The sequence below is a fragment of the Aythya ferina genome (genome assembly GCF_964211825.1).
Source record: "Aythya ferina genome assembly, chromosome: 13".
Taxonomy (NCBI): domain Eukaryota; kingdom Metazoa; phylum Chordata; class Aves; order Anseriformes; family Anatidae; genus Aythya; species Aythya ferina.
The window spans coordinates 2,440,865-2,451,500 of record NC_140311.1 but is presented as its reverse complement, the minus strand read 5'-3'; the positions used below and the strand labels follow the sequence as shown (position 1 = coordinate 2,451,500).

At 45.0% G+C, this 10,636-nt stretch overlaps 1 protein-coding gene across 5 annotated transcripts in view; it reads left to right on the top strand.

The window, feature by feature from the left end:
- The first annotated feature begins 420 nt into the window (after nucleotides 1-420).
- The window catches only part of HDX (highly divergent homeobox), a 47,163-nt gene continuing 36,947 nt past the window's right edge, over nucleotides 421-10,636 (top strand). The window contains exons 1-3 of one of the 5 annotated variants that reach the window (XM_084534678.1): nucleotides 421-543; nucleotides 8,183-8,329; nucleotides 10,153-10,218. In XM_084534678.1, the coding sequence (XP_084390804.1) occupies nucleotides 8,183-8,329; nucleotides 10,153-10,218 (213 nt within the window). In that variant the 5' untranslated portion in view covers nucleotides 421-543. Of the gene's footprint in view, nucleotides 544-1,473; nucleotides 1,595-1,758; nucleotides 1,885-8,182; nucleotides 8,330-10,152; nucleotides 10,219-10,636 lie in introns of those variants that run through there. The other 4 variants (XM_084534674.1, XM_084534676.1, XM_084534675.1 and 1 more) reach the window with 4 other exon arrangements.

The following is a 10,636-nucleotide window of genomic DNA, read 5'->3' as shown; positions in this document are numbered from 1 at the left end:
AAGGGACTTGTGGTGTGAACTGTTCAGGACGGGCACACAGCGTGCCAGGAGGTTTTGTGGCGCACACACCGGGGCCTCACATCCACCTCAGACTTCACTGTGAGGCGACAGAGCGCTGGGACGGGCTGCCGGGGGAGAGCCTCCATCTCTGGAGACACCCAGAGCCCGCCCGGCCGTGAGGCGACTCCGCGCCAGGTGCGGGCTCTGCGAGCTCCCCGGGCCCGGCTCTCCCCTCACGCACTCGGCACCGCCGTGCCCGCGGCGAGGCCGCAGGCGCCGTGCGCGCGCGCCGTGCCCGCGCACCGCGCCGTGCCCGCGCAGCCCGCCCCGGCCGCCGTGCGCCCCCCCCCCCCACACACACCCCGGGGCGGGGGGCGGGCGCGCGCTGTCCCGGCCGGCGCTGATCTCGCGCCGCCATTGGCCGCTGTCTGCGCTGACGTCACGATCATGCTGAGAATGGCTGATCGGGGCCGCTGATTTCATTGTGTGACGCCGGGACCCGCCCAGCCCCGGCCGCCTGCAGCCGCAGCCCCGCGCAGCACGGTGAGCCCGCCGAGGGGCCGGCGGCCGGGCAACGCCCCGGGGGGGGCGGCGGGCAATGAGGGGAGGGGGGCGGCCCGGGACCCGCCGGGGGCTCCGCGGCCGGGGCGGGCGGGCGGGAGGCGGCGCGGGGCCGGCGGGAGAAGGGGGGGGGGGGGGGGGAGAGAGTGCGCGCGGGGGGGCGCCGCGCGGGCTGGCGCGCGCGGAGCCGCCTCGGGCGCGCACGCGCGCTGCGCCTCCCTCCCGGCGGGCCCGCAGCCGCCGCGCCGCCGGGGGGGGCCGCGTGCGCATGCGCTGCGTCAGCGGGGGGAGGGAGGGCGGGCGGGCGGGCGTGCGCGGCGCGGCCTCGGGGCGGGCTGGGCGCATGCGCACAGAGCGCGTCTCCCCCTCCCCGCCGCCCGGGCGCGTTGCTAGGGCTTCGCGGGCCCGGCCTGAGGGGGGGCCTCGGCTGGCGGGGATGTTGGTTTGAGGCAAGCACTGAGGGGATCGGTGCCCCGCATCGAGTGTGGTGTCCTTCAGACTGGGAATAAAGCTTGGAATAAAACCGTCTTTGATTGTGCCCTGGGTTTAGTGCAGTTTTCCAAGTTAGTGCTGCAAGGGCCTTTCGTGCTCTCGTTCGTAGGCTTACTAGAAATAACCCACCCAAACCTACACAAATAATACTGGAGTGTGCAAATAATAATCCATGAGGTCTCCCCAAAAAGCCCCGCACCTTACAAAGTTTTTACTAAGTGGCAGCCAAAAGTAGTCCCAACACCCTCCAAACTGGAGTACTGAAGCAGTTGATGTCCCCAGGGTAAAACTGACTCCTTTTTGCTGACAAGGGCCTTACAAACGCTGCTGTACCTGGTTAAGTTAAAACGGGGCTGATGCAGCTGAGGCCAGAAGTCTCATCAGCATGCATAAAGTTAGGTGAGATGCATAAACCTGCGAAGCAGATGCCATAGGTCATGCTGTTACCAAGTTTCTGAGAGCTCGTTTGTCCCTGAGCAAGGGCTGAGTTTTATAAGCAGAACTTTAATTATACTAGATTGCAAATGCTGTACCTGGTGCTGTAAGTCACAGAGACTTAGAAGTAGCTTCATGGGACAGGCAGCGTATTACACTCACCCATGGATCAGCGTGATCTGCCGCGCTGACAGCCTGCATGGGAAAGGACCAGCAACCTGCACCTTCAGGGGATTAACCATGGGATTAATCCCCTGCTACCTTCATGCACGCTGTGTGATTGGGGGGAATTCATTATTGTGTTTTTATTTTGTTTCTTAACTTTCCACTTGGGATGTGTGAAAAAACTCAGTTTTTACCAGACATGGAAAGTGAATGAACTGATTGCTAGTTCAGGTCAGGTTTCTAAAGCTGTAGCTAATAGTGTTTCTGCCGTGGTCTTGTTTTATTTATGTATGTAATAGCTTCCTTATTATAGTCGCAGTTTTGTCTCGGGTTTGTATTGGCACTGAGTCTTGTTATTTTGTACCACTGGAGTTCTGTGGATGGAAAGAAAAATTGAAATGAGGAACGTGCTGATTTTCTTACTGCGCCTGTTGAGGATGGGCAGACTAGAAGAGCAGTAGGCTTAGAGGCTTTTACAAGAGGACTTTTTTTTTTTCACCAAACAAATTCTTGTATGGTGCTGAGGTTAAAAAACAAAACACAAAACAACCCTGCTTGTTCCCTTTTACCCCTGTGTTAATCCCTGACAGTTTTATAATGGTTTATAGTGTAAAATAATTTTACACAGTTACAGTGGCTCGTTCTCTGTGTAAAAATCTTCTTAAGTGTGATGTGATTTCAACTCCAGGACTGATTTCTGTTACAGCTTGGAACGAGAGGGATATCCTTAAATTTTTATTTCACATCTTTCAAATGTATGGGTATTTTTAACGCAGCATCTTACAGAGACTTACCTTGTAAGTAAGTTTACTTGGCTCAGCAATCTTAACATTCCCAGACTTTTTGATGTCTGTAATGCTACACATCGTAGACTCACTTTAGACCACAGACAGATTTATTTTTTTCCCTCTGCTGCTGCTTCTCTTTTTCCATTTACTTTTTCCCCCAGACCTTTCAAGTAGTCATTGTGGAGCACTTTTCTTTTTTTTTTTTTTAATAAGGAATCATCAGTACAGGAATATTCCCTTTTTCTTATGGTTGTTCCTTCTCTTGTGATGCTCCTTGACACCAAGTTGTCTTCAGTAGTTTCTAAAAATACATCTCTGGGCTTCACCAGGTCTCCCTGGAGAGATTTTTAATTCTGGAAGCTGAATAAAGCAGCTAGAGCGGAAGAACTAGGCAGTTGTGGCAAACTGTGGGATCGTCATTACGTTAAGTACGTGTTTCATAAAGCAAATGCAAAGTTGCATGAAGCAAACTTCAGGAGCCAGCTTGGCTTTAATTCTCCCTTCTTCCCTTGTGCTCTCTTGCCACAGAAAGGGAAAAAAGAAGGATACTTTGGGAAAAGTTGCTCAAATGCTGTCTAAAGAAGTTCAGCTGTAAGAATAACCTTGATCTCATCTGACGAGGAGCCAGTGTGACAGGCTGAAGTGTGTTAGTAGGATCGTCCTTCCTGAGGCTCGTATTCAGCAGTCTTGGAGAAACTGAAGGGCATGGAGTTCCCATCATGGTCCTTACCTCTCACGAGCCTGAGATCCCCAGGGTCTGACTTCAGCACTTGGGCTGTTTACATCTGCCTAACTGCTGCATATAGAGAAGGGGTTCTTCTGGTGCTATTATATGTATATATATATATATTTTTTTTTATTATTTTATTTTATTATTTTTTTCAATTAGCTTTCAGTTTAGAAGTTTAGAAGGGGAGTGAGGGTTAACATCTTTATCTTGATGGGTTCACCAAAGACTGAGGAGTGGGAGACAACCAGCCTGGGAAGCCGAATGATGTGTGTTGGCTTAGGACACACAGCAATTGTGAAGGAAATACTTAGAGGAAACCTGTTTTTAAACTTGTCATAGGTTGTTCTCAGCACTGTCACTTAGACATGAAAATATGTGCCGAAGCTGCCTTATTTTATTAGCAGAGCAGGTGGATGTTGAGTCTTCAAAAATACTGCTTTGTTACCCCTACCTTTTTCTGAAGGTTCATGGAATTTCGCTTTACTTACTGCTTTGCCTGAATTTAACAAATGTTACTGAATTCTGTAACAGTCTCTCTTCAGTTCCAATGTATTGCCCACCAGCAGTACACCCATTTTTCTGAAAAGCTCCAATGTGTGTTTTCTAAGCTTGGCAAGTCAAACATTAAAAATTAAATCCTGATAAGAATCCAGGTGGATTTCTAACTCGGAGTCTGAGGTTCAGGATAAAGGTGAGAAATCTGAAGAAACCGGAGTGCTTTGTGGATACACGATTTGGGAAAAGGAGATTATTGCCTTTGAAGTTACTGAGATTCCCCTGAATGATACTGAGTTCATTGTGAAGGCGTATCAACTTCTGATTACCTCGATACTAATGGGGCTGCATTACTGCTTAGCGACGTCAGCACTTTGTAAGTTATCTCCAGTCTGTGGATATTTCCACTGGCAGCCGGGGATCTCCAGTGTCGAAGTGCAAGAATTAATACCCAGTTCTGAACAGCTACAGAAACCGATGCAAAATCAGTAATACTTCTCCAAAAAGCCTCAGTGTAATACTTTGATGAATATACCTTGTATGGTTGTAGTCTCCAAGTCACGTTTTCCCTTTGCGGATGCTCAATGTAGTCAGTGTAGGTAAATGGTAGGTTTGACAAGTATGGGAATAAGCAAAACCTGCCTGTGAAATGGGATGTGCAGAGGCAACACCTTGTGAATTAACATGACCATCACGGATTGGTTTGGAAGTAACCTTATAGCCCACCCAGTCCCCAGTGCCATGGGCAGGGACCCCTCCTGCCAGCCCAGGCTGCCCAAATCCCACCCAGCCTGGCCTTGGGCACTGCCCGGGATGGGGCACCCACAGCTCCTCTGGGTAGCCTGAGCCACGGCCTCACCGCCCTCAGAGTGAAGAATTTCTTCCCATTATCTAGTCTAAACCTCCCTTCTGCTTTATCAAGTGCACTGCTCACCTTGCTGTCAGTTTGGTGCTTTGGGAGTATATATGGCTTTCTAATGGAGTGTCCAAACATTCAGTAATTGGGTTATTCAGCACAGGATACCCTAAGTAAGTGCTTAAGAACTGCTGATAGCAAACTGATTTCCATCTAGACTTTACAGATAATGTGCTATCAGTGTGGTGTTGTATTTTTAAGCATGCAAGAGAAGAAATACTGCTAAATGTCCTGCACACTTGTGTGAAGACAGCATGCAAGTTTTGTCCTATGCTATTGAGGTAGAATGCTTGGAAGTTTACTGTTAGTCGTAGTAGAAATAGTAGTAATAACCTTGTGATTTCTTATTCCTAATTAGAAACTATGTGGGCAATTAAAACAAGCAAAGAAACAAACAAACCAAAAAAAAAAAAAAAGCCCAACAATTTACCATCTGAAATTAAGGTGATTCCTGATTTCCTTCCTCTTGTTCTTTATAATCTGAGATCTTCACAAGAAGTTGCATTTCCTGCCCAGCTATGAACATCTTGTGAGGTTTGCTACATCTGCAATCCAAATAGCAAAAACCACTGCAGCTTCCTGAGGGGCAGGATGGGTTTCTTGGGCTTCATCCCAGACATCAGTGCTGTACGTTGAGGTTACCTATCCTTTGTACACTCTAGAGCTTAACATCTTCTTGTTATTGATGGTGTTATGCTGAACTACTGTAGTTTAGGTGACAGTATTGTGGGGTGTGAGAGAAATGCTGCAGTGGAATACCACAAAATTGGTCAGTTGGCTTTGGGTAGAAGTTGAACCTCATTTTCTGTTGGGCAGGTACAGCTGCTGGCATAAGCCCACTGTTCTGCTATTTAGCCCTACATTTTTGTTGTGCCTGATAACAGACAGTTTTTAAAAACTTCCTTGAACAGGCTGCCTGTCCCCCAGTCACAGCACCAAGCCTGCTGGATATTCGAGGAGTGTTTGGACACCGCTCTCAGACACGTGGGATTTGGGTGGTCCTGTGTGGGGCCAGGGGTTGGACTCAATGATCCTCGTGGGTCCATTCCAACTTGGGATATTCCATGAATTAATTGGCAGAACAGAATGAATAAGGTTGTCTTACAGAGCAGGATAGCTAGTGAGGTTTTTTTTATCAGTTGGAACTGGAAATAAGAGTATTTTCTTGTCCTTTCTGTAGTTTTGGTAAATGTATGTGGATGGGTTGGGCAGTGGGAGGCAGTACAGAGCTCTTTGTTGACCTCGGGTTCAGTATAAAATGCAAAAAGCATTAACAAATTCTTACTTGCTCCTTTGAAAGTTGAGCTTACATTCTAACAATAAAGTTATGACTCAGCTTCCGTAACTGTATCGGTAGTGTCCTGCAATCTCTTTATTTAAATCCAATCCTGATTGCCTCTGCACAGATACTCCGAGCTGTACTTGATCAGACTCGAAGGCAAAAGTTGCTACGGAATCTTACCAATGTTTTAGTTGGCAGGTGTAACTTCCAAGCACTTGAAAGGTAACCACAAAAATGCGATGTTTAACAAACCAGACTGTGACCTCTTCTCAGTTGAGGTAGGCGAAGTCTGTCATGCAATGTGTATTTTGGATGTATATTGGATGACAGGCTTCATCTTCAGCATCAGGAAAGACAGAAGGTTCATAACTATTTCTGATGAGGTCATTCTTGGGTGCTGATCTCAGCTAAATAAAACAGGACCACTGGTACTGGGACAGAAACTGGGTCTTGTCCTGTCATGTTCAGTGTTTTTTTTAGAGGCCTGTGGAACTCAAGTGTCCATTACCATTAACTACCATAATTATCTTAATAACATGAAAGGTGTTGGGTGTCTGCTCTTGCTCGTGACCCCTTAATGATTTTCTTTATTTGCTGTTAGATGTTCTGCGAAGATTGTGTATATTTCCCTTCTCCTCCTTTCCATCTGAGATTTCCAAAATCAACAATTAAAAGTTGGTAGCTACAAAGGGTTCCCCCCATAGCTTTATTTTCCTGCAAGGTGACAGTGTGGTTTCTTACTCTTCAGTTTGTTCTGCGTTATTTTTATGTAAATACTGAAAGTATTAAACCTAACTTGTGGCTGGTGCCATTTCCCTTCTCTGAAGCACTGAGTCAGATGCAGACTGTTCCTGGACAGCGGCTTGATTTGTCTCAGCTGGCAGCTTTCTGTGTGAGACAAAATAAAGCCCCATTTTGGAAACCTTGTGGTGATGGGGCTTTTCCTACCAGTTTTGGTAACGCTGATTGGAGCTGGATAGCCAAGGGATTGTATGTTATTTGCCTGTGCAGAGCACATAGCAAGTGTGAAACCCAACTTTGCTGGTACAGAGTCCCTTCAGTAGTAATTTGCTCGCACTTGGCAACATCCAGCTGCCTGCTGTCTGCCTTTTGCAGTCCCGGGTGTGAATTTCACACGTAAGGAGGCTGTGCCTGGCCTGATGCTTCCACCAGGCCACAGCCGAATAGGCCGCCTCAGCACCCTCACCATGGAGCCTGGGGGCTGTGGGCACGCTCCTGGGGCAGCTGCCCCTCATGGCCTGGGCCCTGTGCGGCTACACGGGGTCTCTCATGGGGAAACCAAGTGCTGGAGGCAAGGCCTGAAAGTGCTGCCAGGTTCCCATGAGCTCTGGAGGGAGCAGGGGGGGTCTCTTGGTTCTGGCTGAGTGGGCTGGAAAACTTGGTGCCGCTTTGGATAAAGCCATGAAGCAGGAGGGCTTCCTGAGGGCTGTGGCACTGGGCTCTGTTCAGCATCCAACACTGGTTTATACCACTGTAAAACAACCCTTAAGCATTCTTTTTAAAAAAAAAAATAATAAAAAAGTATTACTTTAGGGTACAGTTTCATGGTATCTTTCACCTTTCCAAATGCAGGCTGTGGTTTCTGTGGTCCCTCCTTTGTGTTAATATTACTGTGTTAGCATTGCGGTGGGCTGGACTGAACCCCCAGAGCCTTTCTGTTTGCTTTTTTGTTTTTGTCTTTTGAGTTGGTCTTCAGTCCTGGTCCTTGATCTTTTCAACCTTGCAGCTGCAAAGTGCGCATGCTGACGCAGCAGGAGGAGTGGGATTGACCAGCCATAATGGAGTGTAGGATCTGCTGAAGTCAGAGGCGGTGGAAACTACTCGTGCCAGACTGTAACCTTCCTTTTATCTCAGATTGTCTCTTTTTTTTTTTTTTTTTGTGGTAGGGGAGGGGACACAAATCTGCCAATATTGTTGGAGCAGCTGGTGTTACTCTGTTTTGCCTAATGCCTTTCTTTTCCTTTTTTCAAGTGACAAACTTTTTTCTTTGTCTGAAACCAGAGGCTCTTGGGCTTAGCGATTCAATGTAATACTTGCTTATGAAAGGCTGTCAGTGTTGTTCCAAACATGTAGCTCACCTGCTCAACTTGAGTCCCTCACAAAGGAGTCACTAATGCTGACTGTAACAGTATTGTCTTTTCAGTTTTTTTGAAAGTAAAAGTAAGTAAAAGTATGGGTAAAGGATTCCTTAAACATGTCAGCACTTAGCATTACCACAAGCATAAATAAGAGCCTGTGCATTCTACGAGCATTACAGTTTTTATTCCAACTTTCAGAGTATCTTCTTTTATTTTTAGATGAATCTGCGTTCTGTATTTACTGTAGAACAACAAAGGATATTACAGCGTTATTATGAAAATGGAATGACAAATCAAAGTAAAAATTGCTTTCAGCTCATATTACAGTGTGCACAAGAAACTAAACTGGACTTCAGTGTAGTCAGGGTAAGTACTGAGGCCTTCCAAATTTGTATGTTAAAGTTGTACACGTTCATTTCTTTACATAAAATATCTTCAGAGGGCTGAAGTCTTTAACTCCATACGTGTCTCTAAATCAGACTTCACGCTTGTATAATGTTCGTTTTTATTCAGTGAGCCTGTTTATAGTCTGTTTGCTCTGAAATGTCATCACATGGTTGCTGTATTAAGCAGGAGCCTGGATTGCACAAGGAGTGTTTGTTTTGGTTTTGTTTCTTTTTTATTTTGTTATTTTTCTTTGTCTTTTGTTAATGGTGTTGTGTTTGTATTTTGCTGTGTTCTTTTTTTTTTTTTTTTTTTTAATTAAACTGCAAATAGAATTGCCCTATAGAAGCTTTGTGCAATGTATTGTATCAAAGAAAGGTCATGTTATTAAGAAACTATTCTTAGTTAAACCAATTTCTGTAACCTTATGTATTTGGGAAAAAATGTGGAAGTCTTTTTTTTAACACACTGCCACATTTGTATTCCATGTCACAATCATAAATATTATGCTCACGCATGGTTATTTGCAGTGAGTACATTCTTGTCTTAGAGAAGAAGAATGCCAATAGTGCTAGCATGAGCTCTTCCAAAGTCTATGAATTCAATGCGAAGGGAAAGAATAATGTCTTTATGAAACTCTAGACAATAAAATGGCTGTTGTCTTAGAGCAGAAATAGAAATCATGAAACATTAACTGAAAAAATAACAGTGGGAGTGGAGCTAGGAGTTACTGTGACACTGGGCATAAAGGAGCAAGAAGAAAGACCAGTCTAGTTCTTAGATATCTGCCTGGGGTATACTGAAACTGACAACTCCTCCTGCCTCTTAATTCTTCATTCCCATCTCTCAAAAGGCTCTGGAAATACTAAACTTAACTTTCTCAGCTCAGGAAGTTCTGAAAGTCAGCCAGAAATTCAGACTCCCTGGGACAAACAGTTGTAACAGGAATCTGGATGCTGATGATGCAGTCGGGCCTATTTTTCTATTTTTATTCTGATTGAAGGACCTAGAGGAGGCAGCTAGTCTGCTCTGCTTGCAGTCCTCATTCATTATCCACCTTATTACTCTTCCCTCTTCTCTTTCCCTTACTGCAATAATGTGTCATAGCTTTTTTCTTTAGTTCTCTTCCTTTATTGTGCCCTTCTTTGCAACCCATATACTCTTCCTGCTCGTGAAACGCAATGGAAACAGACTGAGTATTTGTCCTGCACTTGTCATACTTTCAATGATCTTACCTTTCTCTTCTTCATACCTCTCATTTCTGCCTCTGAATTCCCACCCCCCTCTTTTTTTGTAGGACTGTTGGACAGGGATTAGTAGTTTGTACAGTGTCTAACGAAGTGATGCGTAGGTTGCACCTGACACTTGTAGATAAGACTGTAATAGAAACATGAATTACCTAAATGTGTGTTATAATTGAGAAGCCATAACTCTACGGATAAATAATTTCCCAAAATGGGATTTCTATAGCCTTATCCCATAGAACTACATCCAGTCTTTCTAATCTTTAGATGGATTGAAGAGTCCAATTTATGATTTGGTGTAAACATCTACAGATTTTTTTTTTTACCACAATATATAAACTATGCCTCTCCCTTTTAAAATTAGGAAATGTGGAAATGTTAGTTCTGGGAAAATCACTTAACCCTCTTCAAATTTGATAGAGATGCATTTGAGCTGTATAGGGTTTGAATAGCATGTTTTTGTTCATTAATATTAGCACACTTCTACTCTTGGTTGCTTTTTGTGTTTGCAGTAAGTATAAGCAGTATGTCTTGTTGAAGTTCTCTGACGATTTTTCGTAGTTATCACCGAATGCTGAGGAGCATGTGTTATACCCTTTTGGGGAGTTACACCCACAGATCATTCAGGTGGGTGCTTTAGGTTATATGGTGCGAGCAAGAACCTAGAACCTGGGGACAGAATCAGTAGAATGGGACTCTGAGCAGGGGGACATCTGACTTGGGATGTCTTATGAAACTTTACTTCAATCCCAAGTGAATAGTACTACTAGTAAGTTATTTGCATTTCTTTATTTTGTTGACTCCTTTTTAGGAAAGTTGTGAGAAAAACTTCAGGTTTTAGTTTAATACAGTTGAAGAAGTTAGGGGTGGGGGATCTTCCTGGCCCCAAATTTGCAGTGTCTCTAGTTATAATTTCTATCTTGAAAATTTACTGACTGAGAAGAAAAAATGAAAAACAAATTCGATTATTTAAATTTGTTTTATGCAACAAAAGACAGTAACTTGAGACCTGTGGCTGTAATTTTGTATATTTACACTTGGTTTT